Raw genomic sequence first — 20,230 nt, 5'->3', positions numbered from 1 at the left:
ACTGGCACAGGAGACACACCGGGCTTGTGACCTCTATGCTCCCTCTCTCTTGCTACTCTGGGGGAAAAAACAGGTTCATAGGCCCCCCAAACAGACACTTACCTACTAAAAGGTTCAGGGACTCAAGCCACAATAAACTGGAAAGAAAGGCAGCAGAATCACACCAAGTCTTGACTTTAAGACACCTAATGATATTGCTGAGCCTGTACCTGTTCACACTCGTTCAGCCAACTCCAGTTCATTCAGCACACATCTCCACTTGAACATTTAACAGACATCTCTTACCTAATATGTCTGAAACAGAACTCCTGACTCCAGCCTCCAAAAACGCTCCTCCGATCCACGTCTCAGTAAACGGCCCTCCTCTCAAGTCTCAGTAAACGGCCCTCCTCTCACACCTCAGTAAAAGGCCCTCCTCTCGGCCTGCCTGTGTCCTTGTTAGATCCACAGTCGAGGGATGAAACCCCAATGCCCCACCATCACCTATAAAGCCCCATCGAATCTGGACCCAGTCTATCCCCACCTCCTCACCTCGTCAGCTCCAGCCACCCTGCTCCTTGCATAACCTACTTCATTCTAACTCCAGGGCTTGTATACCTGAAGTCTCTGCTTGAGATGGGTCACCTCCCCTGAAAGGCTTTCTTGACCACTCTTTTTAAAAAAAACACACAGACCACTCATTCACCTCCCATCATATTCAATCCTTAACCCCCCAGTCTGCTTTATCTTCTTCAGAATATTTACCAGTAACCAAAATTAAATTATATGCTCCTTTTCTGGACCCACGCTCCCCATTAAGACATAAGCTCTACAGTGAGAACTTCCTCCTATCTTTCATTACTCTGTCTCCAGTTTCAACACCAGGACCTGGCACAGTACTTGTTGAGTGAATGACTTTTCCCGGTCTTTAGTATCAGTCTGTAGTATCTACCTTTTAGCTACAGACACCTCTCCTTTCCTTCACAGCTTAATCTTTAAGAAGCGTTCCCAGTTTCTCGTGTTCCTTCAGGACTGAATACACTGCAGTCTGGGCTCTAGCCTATGCCGTTGGAGGCGCTCATCAGGTTCCACAACCTTCCTCACTCCAACAGTCCCAGCCAAAGAGCACTTCACTCCTCATCTGCATGACCTTTCTGCAGCAATGCTAACCACATCCTCCTTCCGGAACATCACCTTCCTAAGTTTCAGTGACAACGCTCTCCCCTGGCTCTCCCGCTCTCCAGGCTATCTGCCCCCTTCAGCCAGTCTCCTGCTCCTTAAACGTGAAGTGTTCCCAAGGGCTTAACGACTGGTCCTGCCAATCTTCTTAATCTGCATGCTCTCACCATCACTGAGCAATCAACTCTACCACTATGGATTTGTCTCAGCCCAGACCTATTCCTCCTGAATTCCAGACCCACGTGTTCAGCTGTCCCTGGACACCTCTACCTGCATGTCCCACAAACATGGGTTTGAGGTACCTCAAACCCATCATGCTAAAAATGGAAGTCACTTCTCTTTTCCCTACTTCCCACCTTCACCCTTAAAGCATGCTTCTTTGTCCTAGATATGCATCTTGAGGAATAGCACTGCCCAACTAACGAAGCCCAAACCCCGAGTTTTCCTAGACTTTTCATTATTCCAAAATCCCCACCGTCCCCCCGCCCCACCCCCCGCAAATCCATCCCTCAGAGTCTCTCCTTCTAGAACACAAAAGTCATACTGGTTTAAAATTTCCTAAAACCTCGTTCCCATTATTAACCTATCCTATTGACAAGGTTCATCTCCTGGCATCAGCCCCTCCCTTTCTGCTCCAATAATGTTCACTTTCTTATGGTCTCCCCTCAGAGCAAAATTCTTTCTGCCCATGTCTCTTTCCATGGGATACTCTCCCCAACATCAGATACAGCTCAAATACGTAACTCCTTTTGGGATGCATTCATGAATTCATCCATAAAACTGAGAAGCCTCCCATATCTATTCCTTCACTATACCTTGCAGGTATAAATTTATTATAGTTCATACTACATTGTATTACAATTACCCGTCTCATCTTCGAAGGCTGGAACTGGAACTCCCTCTGCTTTTCATCCCCAGTGGCCAACACAATGTCTCCGCATAGAGAAAGTATTCAATGTGTATTTATTAAATGAATGGATTAAAGTAGGAGTCAGCAAACCATTGCCCATGGGCCGAATCTGGCTCACCACCAGTTTTGTCCAACCTACGAGCTAAGAACAGTTTTTACATTTAAAAATGTTTAGAAAATTTTAAAAATAATAATATTCAGTGATGCCTGAAAATTATATGAAATTCAAATTCAGTATCCACAAATAAATATTTATTGGATTATAGCCATGCTCATCTGTTTATGTTTAGTCTTATGGCTGCTTTCATACCACCGCAGCAGAGTGGAGTCGCTGCAGTCGAGACCATGTGGCCTGCAGAGCCGTACTTGCTATCTAGCTCTGTACAGAAAGTTTACCGACCTCTGAATGAAATAAAATGATTATGGGCTTTGGTTTTTGACAGAACTTAGTTCAAGTCCTGGCTTTACCACTTACCTACTACCTGGGTGACCTAGAACAAATAAGCTAACCTCTCTTACTTAGACTCATATCCCTAATTTGTAAAGCAGGATAACATATCTGCTGGGTTGTTTTGAAATTTTACCAAGCCTTTTAATTGTGATCCCTGCTGTAGGAACCAGTCTATAAAGTGCCTGGTACAGAGTACAGCTTAATGTTGAGAACCGAGACCTGGGTTTGAATCCCAGCTTCATCGCAGACTGCGTGACCTTGGGCAAGGTACTGAACTCAGTGCTTCAACTTCCTCATCCATTACACTGGGATAATAAATACACACCTCACAGGACAGTTGTGAGAACTAAATGAGTTGGTACGTGTGAAATGCTGAGCACAGTGCCCCTCAGATAGTAAGCACTCAATAACTATTACTATTATTATAGCAGATGTTTGGTTAGTGTTAGATTCTCCCCTTGCCACCTCCTCATGTACTCTACCGCTCACCCCTATTCAAAGCAGCCTGTATCTAAAGGAGTAAGTCAATACTTGCATGACAAGGGCTACTGCAGATGATGGGTGGTCAGGAACGGTCTGTGGCTTCCAAGGCACATCACAATCATGGTTCTCCCTATGCTCTCCGATCCTCCCTTCTCTAGATGCTTTCTTCCTTAGAAATCTAGCCAATCCCCAGACTTCAATGTAGGGGGCTATAAGATTCTTTTTTCTAACCAAGGTTTCTCTCTCCTGAGCCCCAGTGTAGTATTTCTCAACTCCTGATTTCTACCTAATGGCCTACCGTCACCTTAAATTCAGAGCGTCGAAAGCTGACAATTATTCTTTGCCCCATCTTCTCCCCACCTGTCCCTTTCTATCCTCCTTAACTACCAAAAGAACCCGCTATCCCTCCAGCACCCTGGCTGGTTGTCCTGAAATTATACTTTAGTCCTTCCTCTCTTGCAATAAGACTTTCTCTCAAGTCACATTTTTTCTTTTTGCTCCTACTGTCGCTGACTAATTCAGGTCCTTTTGACGTCAAGCTCATTCCGCCAGAGTCTCTAACTGGTCCCTGCCCCAGGCACCAACCTACCCTGCACACGGACCCCACGGCTCTTCCTAAAACATGCCACTCTTCATCATGCCCTTTCTCTGCTTAAAACTTTTGATGCACTACCCCCACCCCCCTTCCATCCCATAACCTGTATGGAAAAAGGAAAAGACTGACCTTAGTGTGGCAATCAAAATCCTTCCCTATCTACCTTGCTCCAATCTTCCTTTCTAATCTTATCTCCCGTAATAAAAATACCATCACCTCACATTTGTGCAGTGCCTTATCTAACTTAGAAAACATTCTTACATGTGCTGGCATTTCATCTCCACCACAACCCTTGAGAAGAGGCCAAAGAGGTATATTAGTATCCTTTTACAGAAGTCAGATTCCTAGCACTGAACTGGAAGTCAGGACTTAGGTGCATATGGGAGTCTCCTGTTCTAGAAACCCTGGTCTCCTCAGTATTGTCCCATCTACCTCTCTCCAACTCGCTCACGTTTTCTTAGCTCCGCAGTCTAGTCCCTCCCATTCTCCTACTTGGTGGACTCCCCAGAGTGAAGAGTATAGGGGAAAGTTCAAAAAGAAATGTTTCTTAGAGATGCTGGGATGGGCTTCATTAGGTTATTTAGTTTCCAGCCTTTGCCAGAAAGATCTCTCTAAAGAAGGGCTTCTACAGTGTATTTCTCAAAGCACTAGCAATTCCACAGTCCTCACCACAGCCCACCACACAGGGTACGCAGGGTCTGGCCTGGCTGTGCCAACTTCATCTCCTACCTCTTCCCCCTGGATCACTGTCCTCCCTCCACAGTGGCCTCACTGCTGATTCCAGAACATTCCAAGCCTCAAGGCCTCTGTACTTGCTGTACCCTCCTTTACACATCCTTCACTTAATTCAAATTTTTTCTTTTAAAGTTCTGCCTTCGGAAAGGCCCTTCCTGACCACCATATCTAAAGCAGGCCCCCGTTCTCTATGCCCTTAACCTGTTGTATGGGTTCTCATAACACCTGTCACCTCCTAACACTCTATTACTTATTCATTCTTTCGTGGTCTTTCCCAGGGATCCACAAACCTTTTCTGCCAAGAGCCAGAGAATAAATATGTTCAGCTTTCTCTGTCACAGCTACTCAACCCTGCCACTAGAGCACAAAGCAGCTTAGACAATATGGGAGAGAGGAGATGTGGCTGTGCTCCAATATAACTTTATTTACCAAAACAGGCAGTGGCCAAGTTTGGCTCGTAGGCCATACACCCCCAGTATATTCCTTCTAATAGAGTGTGAGTGCCAGAGGGACAGGAAGCTTCTCTGTTTTGTTCACTACGGTTTCCTTGTGGCCAGAATAGTGCCTAGCCCCAAGTACACATTGAATACATACATGTTGAGTAAACAAACAAACAGAACTAGTCTGGAGCGGGGAGCTACGCTCCTCTTGCACCTCCTCAGGTGACAATGGCACGACGTTCAAGAAGCATGATGCCAAGGTCATGAGCTCCATTTCCGTTTGGTTGGTATCATACCATGAAAAGTGGTCCCACAACCACTGTGTGCCTGTCACCAGCAATAACAACCTCAGGCACAAAATGCCTTTGGTTGTAACTGGGTCCAGGTAGGAGCCTGTTAAAACACAGACTGCTGGGCCCCACCCCCAGAAATTCTGATTTGTTAGGTCTAGGGTAGAGTCCAAGAATCTGCATTTCTAGCAAATTCCCAGGTGATGCTGATACTGCTGGTCCTGAACCACACTTTGAGAACCACTGGATGAGAGTACCCAAAAATGACAGTACTAGCATTTTTATACTATTAAAAAAAAGAGAGAGAGAGAGAGCGCCACAGATTCCTTATGTTCCAGTGATCTGGCTGGAGGGGGACTGCAGGGGGAAAAAAAAAAAAAAAGAACCGTAAAACTGCTCAGTGGAAATGTTGCTCCAATAAAATGAAGACAGAAAAACACTAGGTCTTTAATTTTTAACAGACTGTCTTGCAACTTTCACTTGCAAATCTAGCTGTAACTGGAAAACAATAAGCCAAATAGGTAAAAGAGAGAAGTCACCAGTGGGTGGCTAACCTTGATAGTGGGCTAAGTATTAACTCCATAGTCAGTTTCCTTAAAATTACTTTAAAGAACAATCATAACCACCTGCCTTTCTATTGCTAGATGCCAAGAGACGTCTGGAGATGGATACTAGAGATCTAATCTATACAATGAAATATATCGACAATAAATTACCAAGCCTAGGGGTCACTTTTTTCGAATGACGAATTCACCGTAATAGAACTTGAAATGGACTAGTAACAATTTTTGCAAATTCTACATTTGTCAACGCAGGGGACTTTAAAAAATAACCCCCAAACTCACATTAAAATCACCCCGAAGCCATTACTTTATACCTCATCAATCTGAACAGCTCACAAAGGAATTAGAATTTATATACATTTGTAGCTGTTTATAAAGTAGGTTTCTATTGTGATGGTTATATACTGTTAAAGTAGGTTAAAAATAATTTTAAGGTGAAAAAGTAAGGTAAAACCTAGCTTCATAGGACAGAAATTCTAGGAACAGAAATCTAGAATGCTAATGAATAGACCATTAAGTAGATGGGAATACTGAATCAACATGTACTTACAAAAAGAGACAGTACATGATCAAAAGATGAATTAGCAGACCCCCGATATATGAGTCTAAAGTACGTCTCAACTAAGACCAAGTATTCTTTATGAAAATTTAGCATCTGAATTGAAGTGTTAAGTGTGAAATATACCCTAGATTTTTATAGCATTGTAAAGAATAAAGAATGTAAAAATATCTCATAAACAATTTGTATATCGATTGAATGTTGAAATGCTATTTTGTATATACTGGGTTAAAAGCATTAAATTATTAAAATTAATTTCACTTCCTTAGTTTTGTTACTGTAGCTATCAGAGAATTTAAAATTACATGTGACTTGCAATTAGATTTCTGCTGGACAGTGTGATCATGCACCCCAATTCTGCAAGTAGATTTGCTATCTCCTCTTCCATTTGGGTGATTTCTAAGAAGCCTGCAGAAGATGATATGGAGCAAGGAATGAGCATGAAGATATGCAGTATGTCTGACATGGAGTGAAGCTCCTTGATCCTGGCCTCATACAGGATCACCACGGGCCAGGTGCTCATCCACTGTAACTTGAGGTTCTAATCACCATTTTTCCCAAGGATAGGAAGACCGCTTCTACCTCTGTGACTATGTATATCCATATCTATAGCTATACAAACACGTGAACAGGTTACATTCATTTCAAATTGCAATTAACTGTGTCAGCATCCCTCGTAGTGTCAATAAGGATGAACATAAGACCTCTGATTATGAAAACTACCTGGTTCCCAACACCTAACCACCCCCCAGCTCCCAGAATGTATCTCATTCTTGCAGAGAAGGGACACATCGTAACAACTCCTTTATATAATCCCCGCCCGTTTTACTTCAATGTTTTTAACTCCTGATTTAGAAAGTTTCTCATTTGCTTGCACTGCCAAACCTCTACAATCACAGAGGACACCAAAGGAGAATGCTGGCTGAGGAAGAATAACAGAAGGAAGTGGGGTCTAGTTACTCACCCCAACAGTTGCTATATAACCTATAACCATATGGACTTCGCAAAAAAACTATACTGAGTACAAAAAGCTTAATCCCTTGAGCTCTTTTCTAAGTATTCAATATCAAAAAGATACGTATATATGCAGATGTGTGTTGAGTCTTGCAGTCTAAGGATAGTATTGTTAAAGAAAGAAATGTACTGCTGGACAGCATTGGAAGTGATTGTGAAGCCTGAATGAAAATAAGCTTAAAAAAAAAAAAAAAAAAAAGGATGGGGGAGCAAATATTGCCAAAACATTAAAACACTTACATGACTTAACTATCCTGTCATAAAATATAAACTTCAAGGACTAACTCGAGCACACTGGAAAAGAGCCACAACCTATGCAACAGCATTTAATTCCCAAACATGTGTTTCTAACCCGCTGAATATCATCATCCTACAGCAAGGGTCAACAACTTGTGGCAAGCTCTGGAGATGACTTCGAGTGGTACTTGAGTAGGTAGTCCATAAATATTTGCTGAATGAATGACTGAATGAACCGAAAAGCTCATACACAGTACAATGAATATGCAGAATCCACAGCCAGCTAATCTGAAACCAGAGCCAGAAGGAGAACAAAACAGCACCTCGGAGTCCAGTCCCAGGCCATTCCCACAGGAGTCAGCTACCCTAAGTTCTTTTCATTCTAGGTACATAGTTTATTCATCCTCTCTTACTTTTATGGAAGTTCCAAGTTCTCTTTCCTACAATCTCTCTCCCTCTTAACCAGTTCCCCCAGATAAAAACAGGAATGCATTGTCCCGTCTCACCATTTTTTAGACAAGTATTAACATCTCTAACAATCACCGGCAAATGTTCACTGGGCCTCCACAGGCCAGACACTATGCTAGGTGGTAGGGTACAAAAGTAAGTGTAACACTATACCTACCCCTCAGGTAGTTTGCGGGGCAGGCAGACAAGTAAACAATTGCAGCATAAACAAATGCCTGGAGAATGAGGCAGGAGTGCCACTGAAGGAACTTAACTTTGCTGGGTGGGCGGGGAGGGTGACAGAGTCTTAAGGAACAAAAGAAACAAAAGTCAAAACCAAACAGTATAGTTGAATATACCTGTGACTGTTCGAATGGTCAACTCATCAAGTTAGCACTCTAAAGTGGCGCTCTGAATGAAGATCCTCTGACTGTAGAAAAATTTGAAGTTCATGACAGTGGCAGTGAGTACTACCAAGAGAAGGAACACACAGACACACACTTCAGCAGAACATAATGTGCAAACCTAATTAGTCATGATGTCAAGAGGCTTCACCCACTTATTGTCTGTCACTCCAAGCTGAAGGTGACTTGATTGACCGACCCACTCCTGTGATTTCAGCTGGTTTTTTCTCACAGCAGTGATGGATTTGCAAGGATCCATCCATACTTTCTCCCTGATACCCCTTGTGGCTACTGGCAAAGTCTGCTGGACTGCTGGCTGGTACTGTGGCCCTGAAAAGATACACAGACCATGTACATGAACTGGAGAGACCCACACTCTGCTTGTCACTATTCAGAAAGACACAGCTAAAAACACGGATTAACAAACATGTGGGAGGGCAGTGAGAAAGGTAGCAGGGATGGCACCCTGGAAGGTGCCTAATCAGGCAATTCATCTCTTGCTAGTTTCACAGGACAGTGGGTTTTTACCTCCTGGTATGCAGCTCTTAAGACATTTCATGGGCACAAGAGTTAGTTTCGTGTTTCTGACTCCCTGTGACCACAGATAATTTCCAAGCTTCAGGCCCACCCTAACTTTCCTCTGTCATCACCCTCCTGGCCTCTTGTCCTTACCATCCCCAAAACGTCCTCTCTTTTCACCCAAAATACTCACTTCCTTCCCATGGAACGTAGGCAATTTGTTCCCTCAGGAAACTGTCTGCCTTATCCAATATCTCCAACATGAATCAGGACACAGATAATATATAAAAATTACCACATTTAAAAAATGCTCTGATCTGTATACCTCTTACAGACTCTTTCTTCAATTATAATGAATAGCTTAAATGACTAAAGAAGTACACCATATCATTTTAAGGAAATGAACAACATAATGGCTCCTAGCACAACACTAAAATTAACATGAAATTAAACTTTTATTAACAAAGATTTTAATTATGAACAGCACTCCTTTAAAATTTTATGAGTATGATGGGTAGGAAACGTTTCCATATTCATGAATGTAGCCACACAGCAATATTTATAATGAAATTAAAAACACACTATTTTTAGGATAACCCAACGATACCTTAAGCTTCACTAAAAACAACTTTTGGAACCCCCAGTCTAAAATAAACACCCAAATATATATGGTAGATGTAATAAAGCTGATTTTTGAAAATTAAGTTATGACTCATAAGGGCATGGATTTCTTTTTTGAAATGTTGCAAGAGTAATATGAAGGAATTTAGTAGTTTCACATCAGAAGCTTCCTAATTTTCCACTGTGAAAAAGTTTTCAATCTTTAAGCAAGATTGCTGCTAATAAATTCTTAAAATTCTAAGACTAAAAGAAATTTCTTCCAAATTAAATTTCTAATTTAAAATAAGATAGGGAAGTTATATTTCATCACATTTTAACTTTAACACAAATGTCAATATATGGGGAAAATGGGCTTCAAAATCAACTTTATACAAAATCATGAAATCAAAGACCCCAGAAATTAAAATATTTATGTTCTATCCTTTATTGAGAGTCAAGGTAAATGTAATTCATGATTTATTGAAATTTAAAGTCAAGTAAGAATGTCATAATCTTTTAACAGATCATTTAAGTAAAATAAGTTGTCTGACACGATGGCAAAGATCTTTTCAGTAGGAGTGAATCTACTTTGCCACAGGAAGGCAAAAGTCACCACATTAAAATCACATGCTAACTGCCAATCCAGGCTTTCTAGTCCCCAAATCCTGAAAACAAAATTATTGCAATTCACTACGGGACTGTCTGCATGTGCATTTTTAGCATCAGACAGCACTTTCAGAGAAGAGAAATCTACTAACAAAAGAGTTCTACAATTTCAAAAAAATGGTACAACTTTCAAAAACTAGAGTAATGGCCTACTTACTCTTGTACATTACATTCTGAAAATAAACAGTATCAGATGCTTCTGAGAATAACACAGTATCATCACTTGTCCATTTATTCACTATCATTGTTACATATGAAAATCTTCAAAAAACTAGGGGAAATACAAATCAGGTAGAGATAGGAACTCTATCTGAAATCTCGAACAGTTTTATCCAAAATCGAGAGTAGCCCACAAAAAAGCTGAGGCGGCACTCAAGAAAAAGGAGTTAGAAATCACAATAGATTCCCTCTCTGAAACTGGGGAAAATTAGGAAGAAAAAAGTTGGTAATTATTTTGTCATCAGTTTGTTTATCCCTTCCTTATGGTATGTCTACTGGGTGGTAGAAGCTGTGCACACACGCACCTTCCCCACCAAACTTAAGGTGAGAAGCTGTGTCTTGTTCATTCATCCCCACATTCTTTGTAACTAACCCAGGGCCTTATACATAGTAGCGAATGAAAAAAGGTTGAATGATTTAAGGTAATAACCCCAGGTTATCAATTAGGCTCCAACTCATGCAAGAATGCTCATAATTTCATTTTGGCGAATAAGCACTGAGTAATTTGATGTTTTAAAAAACGTGTGCAAAGGTATTATATAGTTTTTAAGCTCTGCATAACACAGTTATACTTTAAATGTATTTAAAAAAAGTATGTAGCGAAACATTAAAAAAAAGTACTCTTACAAATGAAATAGAAAACGATTGGTTTCACTGTGTATAACATGTAACTAGATGGTGTCGGTATGTTGAACATAAAGTGACCAGGAACTGATGTTGTAAAATGTTTGTTAATGTGACAAGAACGTTACAAAGTGAATTAAAAGGCCCTGGAATTCTGGTTGGAAAAGTCACGTTGGGCAAGCAGGAGACAATGTAGAGTACCATCATCTCCACTCAGACAGTGTCTGGGAAGGTGGGTGGGGAGTCTGTTTCCCATGCCTCAGGAACAATGACTTCTATCCCAATCGACATGGTTCTGCTGGAAACAGGTACAGAACTGGCTCAGTCCATGGGCTTGCTCCCCGTTCCCCAAAGGAAACAACAGAACACCAAGCAGAGCGGGCCCTTTCTGGACTCCCAACAATTCCAGTTCTACCAACTCTCTAAAGCTCTAGAGTAAAAGTAGGCAAATTATAGCCCGCAGGCCAAAATGGGCCAAATTCGGCCACCTCCTGTTTTTGAACAGCCTGCACGCTAAGAAGAGTTTTTACAGTTATAAATGGTAAAACAAAGAATCATATGTCATGACACATGAAAATCAAAATGAAATTCAACAGCAGTTCCATAAAGAAAGTTTCACTGGAACATGGTTGTGCTCATTCATTACATGCTGTCTGCTTTTATACTACAACGGCAGAGTGGACGGAGACCATATAGCTTGCCAAGTCTATGATACTTACTACCTGGTCCTTTACAGAAAAAAGCATGCTGACCCCTGGGCTAGGACATTTTTCTGTGCTTCTAGTTGCATCTCATTTCTCAGAGGTAGTCCACTGCTTCACCAAGTACAGCCTCTAAGCTTGACAGATGTCCATCCTGGGGCTGTGCTGTCCAAAGTTACATGTTACATATAAAATAGTGCAACTCATTAGGATGGGCCCAAAGACAAAGTAACAAATTACATGCCTACAGAAGGCACTGAAAAGGAAGCACAATGCAAGCACAACAGTACAGGCAGCTCAGTTCAGATCTTTTTGCAGACTACTACACACCCAGTCCTGGGTCATACTACTGCAAGGAAAACAACAACTACAGAGAATTTGGAGGTGGACAGATGATTAGAAGAGCTCAAAAATCATACCACTAAAGAAATGGGGTTACTTGGCCCAAAGAAGAAAGGGTAAGAAACAAGCTATAATATTGAGGGTGTCAAACTCTACATTTGTTGATAGGCTAAATTTCTAGTGATGAAAATAACAGGCAGCCTAAACTAAAATTCCACAAAACATATATCTAATGAATTAAATGTGATTCTTAATGAGATTGCCATTCTTGCCTTAGGCCATAAACCAGACCCTTAAAAAGTAATCACTTGTCAAATATTGTACTGTTAAGTCTTCAACTGATATATTATAGGAATGCTCCTTTTTCAGAAACCTCTGGCATTATGTAAGTTACCAGAAAAGGTGTGCTATTCATGTGCTGAGGAGTTCAGTAATATTCAAGTAACTAAAAGGTAAATGTAAGTTTCATGACCACATGCCTTTCCACAGGACCAAACAGGGAAAACTGGGCTTAAATTACAGAATTTGTGTTACATTCAAGAATGTTCACGCTGTGGGATTTTAATTACTCTAAAAGATTACTGAGGGTAAAGGAGTCTTCCCAGGACACCATTCAATCAGAATACTCCGTCTGGAACTCCCTGGATATTTTCTTAAAGCAAGGAGGATGGGTCTCAAACACCCTTCTTCCATTGCTATGATTCTGTAACTTTAACTCTTCTAGTTCTTATGAGTAAGAGAGCCTGCAGCCATTACTCACTTTCATTTTGTCTTGAAGGTGGTCAATGTACACACGACTTCAGCCTGAGATAAACTTTAATGTCCCAAATTAAAATTTTATTATAACTTTAATGACAACTTCTTTTAAATTACAAGTTAGGAAATGTATTGCCATTAAGTAGAAAAAAATGGGAAAATAGGCATAGCTTCTAAATATTTCTATAAGCCTATGTACCTTATTATTTCAAACTGTCCAACACTTGTACACAGTAAGTGAAGAAAATATAGCCTATTTCCTATTAGTTTTCTGACTTTAAAATACAGAACCCTTGGACACAATATTTTCTTTGAGTCCATCTCAAATTACATTATAATTAGGAATGCTCTGAATATAATTGTGAACAATCTGAGTTTTTCAATCTTTAATTTCTAAGGCCTGTATTTCCCTAAGAATACCCTTCTAACAGTGTGATGCACACACGACTGTGACTCACTAAACTTTCTCCACTCCTACATCACCTATACAGTATTTTAACATCCAGAGTACACAATATCTTCAAGCCACTTCTACAATCTTGCATTAACCTTACCAGGATAAACTTTTCGCCAAGTCTCGTAATACTTTTTATTTAAAGGCCTGTGGTAGTGAAACAAAGAAAACACAACCCCCTCCCCCTTTTCTAAACCATATGGCAGCAAACTGAAGTTAACTTATTTTTTACCAGATCAACGCCTATACCTCGGCTCTAAACATTTTTCTCTTTGTGCCCTGGGGCCGGGTTAGAGCTGTCTGCTGATTTGCAACTGTACCCCCATCATGGTTTTAAATCGCAAAACAAAGTCCAAAACGCTCCCTGACCACTAACAGACCTCACCACGGTCATTTACCAAAACCTGGTTTAGGGAGACATGCACGCCGGGAGAGAGGCCCACGGCCGGCCGGAAGCCAGTCCCCCTCCGACCGGGTGACCGAGCAGGGAGTTTGCTCGCCCGGCCGGGACGGATCCGCCCCGGGAACTTGGTTACCCGAGCTCAGGGCCGCGCCGAGGCCTAGCCGCGAGGCCGGAGCGGGCTCCAGGCGGCGGGGGCTTCCCGTTCCCCGGCCGCAGAGCCTTCCCGCCCGCCCCGCAGTCTCCCGCAGGCAGGGCACTCGCCGATCTCTCCCGGCGACCGGACGCGCCAGCCGGGTCCCGGGCCGGCTCCTCGGTCTCCTGCCTCCGTCTGCGGCCCCGCTCGGCGGCCGCGGCGGGCCCTTCCGGGACGGCGGGAGCGCTAGGCCGCGCCGGGGCCCAGCGGCTCCGGGGCCGGGCGGACGGGCCGCGGCGTCCGGTATCAGTCCTGAGGGCCCGGCTCCCGCCGGTAACGGGCCCCGCCGCCTCCCCTCCCCCTCCCCCGCCCCATGACAGTGCAAACCCTCCGGCCTGCCCGGCCGCCCCGCCTCCGGCACCAGGCCCAGTTCAGGGCCGCGGCGGTGTCGGCGGCAGCGGCGGCGGCTGCGCTGCGGCTCTCCGCCCTCGATCGCTCTCGAGCCCGGCGCCTCGGGCCCGGCTCGGGCTCGGCCCAAGTCTCCGCCGCTTCCCGGCCGCCCTCCGCGGCGCCCGGCCCGGGCGGGGTAGGCCGAGGCCCTGGCGGTGGGGGTGGGGGCTCCTCTCACCTTCATGTCGGGACATCCTAGTTCAGACGGTGGCGGCGCGGCCCCTCCCGGGCTCCGGCTGCAGTGTCCCCCGCAGGGTCCCGGCGCTGCCGCGCCGGCCGGCCGACTCCCACTCGACTCCCGGGCTCGGCCGCGGGGGCGGGGTGGGCAGCGGAGCGCTCCCGCGGCGGCGGCGGCTGCGGCGGGGAGGCGGCGCGGGGCGGGAATGGGGCCGGGCCTGGCCGGGGCTGAGCTCCTCCAGGAGGCGGGTCCGACGCCGCGGCTCCGCCGGCGCCCGCCGTGACTCGGTCACTCTCGGGCCCGCCGGCTCCGGGCGGCGGCGCCGCGCTCCGCAAATCCCGCTCCTCCCCTCCCCCGGCCCACCCCCCGCCCCTCTCCCCCGGCTCCCGGCCGCCGCCTCCTCCTCCTCCTCTTCCTCCTCCTCCGCCTCCTTCCGCCGCCCGCACGTCGGCCCCGCCTCTCGCAGCCCGCGCCGGGCCCAGCAGCCCGGAGTCCCACGGCTGGAGGGCGCGGCGGGGGTGGCGGGGCGGCGCGGCGGCGGCTGCCCGCGCTCGTCGGCAGGCCGCGATCGGGCGCCCGAGCCCGGCCTCGGCCTGGCCGCCGCCGCCGCCGCGCAGCGCGTAGGGAGGAAGAGGAAATGCCCGGCTGCCGGCGCCAGCCGCTCGCCGGTATGATCGGCCCGCGCGGTTCGAGGGGCGCTCGGCCGCCCCCCGCCCCGCCTGGGGCCTATCCGGGCCCGGGCCGTAGGCGCCCCGCCGCTGGGCCGGGCCAACCGCGACGGCGGGTGCTTCCCGGCAGCGAGCTGCGACCCCGGAAGGCTCCCCCCTTTCGGGCGCATGGCTGCCGGGCCGACAGCGGGCAGCGCCCTGCGGCCCCCGACCCAGACGGGAGGCTGCGCACCGGCTGGGGACATGTGTTTGTATTTCTTTTTAAGCCAGCGGCCCCGAAGGGAAAGGCGGCTGGCCTCCGGGAGTCGTCCGGTGTTGCCCGGCGGGGTGACTCGCGGTCGGGAGGGCGTGGACGCGCGAGGCCAGCCGGGAGGCGGCCGGTCTTGGCTGCTGTGCCCCAAGGCCGGCTCCTCGGGAACCATCTACTTCGAAGACTCCGCTCTCGCCAGCCCGGATGTCTGGCAGCACCCGCGCAAAGTTTGTTCCAGCACCTTGGCTCACCCTGAATACTCTTCTCTGAAAACTGTTGGGGTGTGTTTGTATGTGTGTGTGTTTCCTTTTTTTCCTGTCCGTGAACTACTTCTCTGTTTTTATCTATCTTTTACATTTTTACCCTCTTCCTTGTCAGCTTTGTTTTCAGGCCTTAATTAGTTCATCAAATATTTATGCAGCCCCTTACCACGTGTCGATTGGTAACGTGGTTTGGTGGAAAGAGATCGCACTTTGGAGTCAAGACATCTGCCGTGGATTCTGGTTCTGATATCCTCTATGTAACCTTGGGCATTTACCCTTTTATATTTGAAATTTTGTTTTTCTCCATAAACTAGAAGTGTGTCCCTAGGCTAAGTCTACTGAAATTGGATTCTAAAGTACTGCTTGCTTTGGGATTACTCTTTTTCCTTTCCACCAATACTATCTGTGTGACCTGGAGCAAATGACTTGGCCTCCTTGTGCCTTGACTTTCCCATCTTTAAAATGAGCGCGATTACACATGATAACAATAATAATAACAACAGGTATTTGGAGGATTAAGAGCTAAAGTGTGTATAAAATATCCAGCACGGGACACAGTAAAAACACAGTTTGTTACCATATTTCATTAAATCTGATTTCGAGACGCTTCTCGATTTGAAAGGTATTTTAAAAAGCTCATCTTAAAGTCAAGGAACTAAGTATTAGGTCACTCAGCTCTACCCAGGGGCTGTATTTGGTAGTAACTAATGATGAACTAGTTACCAGTCAAACTAAGGTTTAAACAAACTGGGGTTTAAATGAGCACTGTCACCAGAAATACTTCCAGTGCATGTATGGAGCTTTTGCCTAAATTCAGTCCAGCACAGCTGTTGAAGAGGTTCGTCTAGGCCGTAAGGGGGCTTAGTGGGATAGAGAAAATAGGTCTTCCAACAAGGCTAACTAATATCTACTGAATGCTTGCCCTGTGCCAGTGTCTTTCTAAGCATTGTACAGTATTGTGTGTGTGATCCCCGGTACCAAACTCTTAGGACCCTTAACTTCTTGGGCTGTAAAAGTGAAGACAACACCCCCCCCCCCCCATAGTCTTGTGATGAGTAAATGATGTCTGTAAATAGTAAGTTATAGAGGTTAGGGCATTATCAATAATATAGTCAGGTAAAATGCTGGAGCAGGTAGGAGAGCCGACAAATACTCTAGGAAGGAATAAGAGTTAGTTTCTTTTGGTTTAGGGAAATGTTAGCTAATCCTGTTAGGGAGAGGATACAGATGACTGTCTAAACCTGAGGGAATATCAGATCTTTGACAGTTACGTTATTGTTTTCAATCAGGCAAAAGTAAGAAAATGAAGACGCTAACTTAAATATATTTTTTCCTATTTGAATAAGAGTAAGCAGGAATATTATGGTTATTCAGGGTTTTCATGACTAGATGAAACATTTCCTCAATTCAGCTAGAGATCAGGCCCTTCAATTAAAACAACCTGCTTGCTGTCCTTCGTATAGGAGACTGCGTTTCCCAAAAAAGGATTAATGTAAACGCTCACACCAAATTGTTCATCAAATGATTTTTGGTCTTGGGACTTCCCTGGTGGTCCAGTGGTTAAGAATCCGCCTTCCAATGCAGAGGATTCGGGTTCGATCCCTCGTCAGAGAACTAAGATCCCACATGCCGCCGGGCAACTAAGCCCACGCGTCGCAGCTACTGAGCCTGCGCGCCCTGGAGCCCGTGCTGCAACAGAAAGATCCCGCGTGCCGCAGCTAAGACCCAGTGCGACCATATAAATAAATAAATGTTTAAAAAAATGATTTTTGTTCTCCAGAAATGCTTCTTCCAGTCCTTTCCTTTGCCTGCACTTCCTTGAGTTCTTCTGTGTCCTTGCCTTGCCAACCCAAATCCATACAATGGCCCAATTATGTACCTTAAAACAAGCTAATGCTCATAAACATTGGTGAAATCAGGATAAGGTCTGTAGTCTAGTTAATTGCACTAATGTCAGTTTCCTGGTTTCATATTTTTCTATAGTTTTGTAACATATTACCATGGGGGGCAGGGGGGAGTGTACATGGGCTCTCTCTGAAACTTCTTGAGTGTATAATTTTATAAAGTAAAAACTTAGGGAGTTCCCTGGTGGCCTAGTGGTTAGGATTCCAGGCTTTCACTGCTGTGGCCCAGGTTGATTCCCTGGTTGGGGAACTGAGAGCCCGCAAGCTGCTCGCGCAGCCAAAAGAAGAAAAAAAAAAGTAAAAGTAGAAACTTAAACTGTAGGAACAGAAATCAGATTAATAGTGACCTAAAGCTGAGAGGGTGGGGGGATGGGGATTGACTACAGAGAACTTACTGAGGTGATGAGAATACTGTCTTGACTGTGTTGTGTTTACTGTATACATTGTTGCAACTTATAGATCTGTAAACCTAAAAGATTACATTTTACTTCTGTGTAAATTGTACCTCACTAAACCTAACTTTAAAAAACGAAAGCAGGGCTTCCCTGGTGGCGCAGTGGTTGAGAGTCCGCCTGCCGATGCAGGGGATATGGGTTTGTGCCCCGGTCCGGGAAGATCCCACATGCCGCGGAGCGGCTAGGGCTGTGAGCCACGGCCGCTGAGCCTGCGCGTCTGGAGCCTGTGCTCCGCAACGGGAGAGGCCACAAGAGTGAGAGGCTTGCGTACCGCAAAAAAAAAAAAGAAAAGCAAGTGCTTCTCACCCCGGCCACCTGTGATCTAGAGGGTGAAGTTTAACTTCTCATATAAGGCCCAACATTCTTTTCCAGCATAAGGACTTTTCCTGCCTCTGCCAGTGTACCCTGTGCTGTCTCGTACTATATTGATTCCTGCCTCTGGGTCTTTGCACATGTTCTTCCCTCTGCCTAAAGGGAGGACAAGAAATTCAAGCCTAAATTCAAATTCCTTGTACTCTGTTAAGCCTTCCTTGCCCCTCAGGCACACCAGTAAGTTCCTCCCCTGTGCTCACTTATGCTGTGCATAATTTTTAATTAGTTTTCATCTTGTTTCTTAGCTAAACTCCTCCAAGACAGACAATCACATGATTCCTTTCTGTCTCTGGGATCCAGTAGTGTGGTTTAAAGCTGGAAAAAAACTTAAAGTAACTGTTCTCAAAGTGTTGTCCAGGGTCCTCAAGACCTTTCAGAGGGTGAGTTGCTTGGGTTTTCTTATATTGAAACAGCACATCTCAATAGATAGAAGGCAGAAGCAGCTAAGAGAATCCAGCTGTCTTCAGTTAAGCCAAACATTAGAGGTACTATTTGCAAGGATGTAAAACAATGTCACACTTCCAAATATTTTTTATTTTGAAAAATTACTTTTCTTAAAAATATTTGTATTTCTAGGAAATGGGTTATGTTCAAAGATTTTCTAGGAAATGGGTTATGTTAAGATTTTAATTTTAATTAAAAATCAATAGGGGACTTCCCTGGCAGCACAGTGGTTAAGAATCCGCCTGCCAATGCAGGGGACACGGTCCGATCCCTGGTCTGGGAAGATCCCACATGCTGCAGAGCAACTAAGCCCGTGCACCACAACTACTGAGCCTGTGCTCTAGAGCCCGCAAGCCACAACTACTGAGCCCACATGCCACAGCTACTGAAGCCTGCATGCCTAGAGCCTGTGCTCCACAAGAGAAGCCACCACAAGGAGAAGCCCGTGCACTGCGACGAGGAGTAGCCCCCGCTCGCCACAACTAGAGAAAGCCCGCGTGCAGCAACAAAGACCCAATGCAGCCAAAAAAATAAATAAAATAAATAAATTTATTTTTAAAACATCAACAGGTATAATACACATTAAAAAAAAGTTCTTTGGAGTCTTCAGTAATTTTTAAGAGCATAAAGGGATCCGGAGACCAAAAAGTTTGAGAATCTCTGCCTTAGAGACTGTTACAACTCCTTCACTGCACAAATAAGAAATCATAATGATGTTGACATTTAAGTACTGCTCTGCTACAGGTAGAGCTTGTGATAAGCACTGTTCTTGTGGGTGCTATTATAGCTTCATTTTACTCATAAGGCAAGAGAGGCACAGAGAAGTTAATTGACTTGGCTGCATACCTAGTCGCTGGTAGAGCCAGGATTTGAGTCCCCGTGTGTTTCAGAGGCCCTGCTGCTAAGCCCCCTTTTCTGCCACCTCCCTAGAGCCCTGGAAAGGGTCAGAAAGGCTCGTGCTATCTGGTACCTCACCGCTCTGTGCTCTCCACCGACCTCACTGTCACTGGCAAGAGTCATGGAGGCCTCCAACTTTCCAGTTTTAATTTCAAATTCTGCCACTCTGAGTATTTTCAAGCACAGCCTTGCAATGCCTTGGTTTCTAACAATCTATGTGCACCTGCACTTCAACCACCCATTCCCCTCTACTGACCACACCCAGAGCTCTATTATATGACTTCCTGTTTTATTGTGACTGCCTACTTTTCCAGTTTTCTTACTCTGCCATTAAATTTATTCTTTTTTTTTTTTTTTTTTTTTTTTTTTTTTTTTGCAGTACGCGGGCCTCTCACTGTTGTGGCCTCTCCCGTTGCGGAGCACAGGCTCCAGACGCGCAGGCTCAGCGGCCATGGCTCACGGGCCCAGCCGCTCCGCGGCATGTGGGATCTTCCTGGACGGGGGCACGAACCCACGTCCCCTGCATTGGCAGGCGGACTCCCAACCACTGCGCCACCAGGGAAGCCCTAAATCTATTCTTTTACTTCTTCAGGACCTCAATCCTTTGATCTTTCCACTCCTTTTCTTTTTCTTTTAACCCTATTCT

At 45.1% G+C, this 20,230-nt stretch overlaps 1 protein-coding gene and 1 long non-coding RNA gene across 2 annotated transcripts in view; one reads left to right on the top strand and one right to left on the bottom strand.

The window, feature by feature from the left end:
• KCMF1 (potassium channel modulatory factor 1) overlaps window positions 1-14,337 on the bottom strand; it is a gene marked incomplete at its 5' end in the record, with an annotated part of 71,015 nt that extends 56,678 nt beyond the window's left edge. The window contains 3 exon segments of the mRNA XM_079720372.1: window positions 13,572-13,585; window positions 13,587-13,668; window positions 13,671-14,337. Of these exon segments, the coding sequence (XP_079576498.1) occupies window positions 13,572-13,585; window positions 13,587-13,668; window positions 13,671-14,337 (763 nt within the window).
• A 934-nt stretch (window positions 14,338-15,271) lies between these two features.
• On the top strand, window positions 15,272-15,839 carry LOC307064534. Its single transcript, XR_013811294.1, has 2 exons — window positions 15,272-15,530; window positions 15,628-15,839. It is a non-coding gene; the product is annotated as an uncharacterized lncRNA (long non-coding RNA).
• The last annotated feature ends 4,391 nt before the right edge of the window (window positions 15,840-20,230 follow it).

Source organism: Hyperoodon ampullatus (genome assembly GCF_949752795.1).
Source record: "Hyperoodon ampullatus genome assembly, chromosome: 15".
NCBI classification, from domain to species: domain Eukaryota; kingdom Metazoa; phylum Chordata; class Mammalia; order Artiodactyla; family Ziphiidae; genus Hyperoodon; species Hyperoodon ampullatus.
Note: the sequence above shows the minus strand (reverse complement) of the source record. Positions and strands in the feature narration are given on the sequence as shown.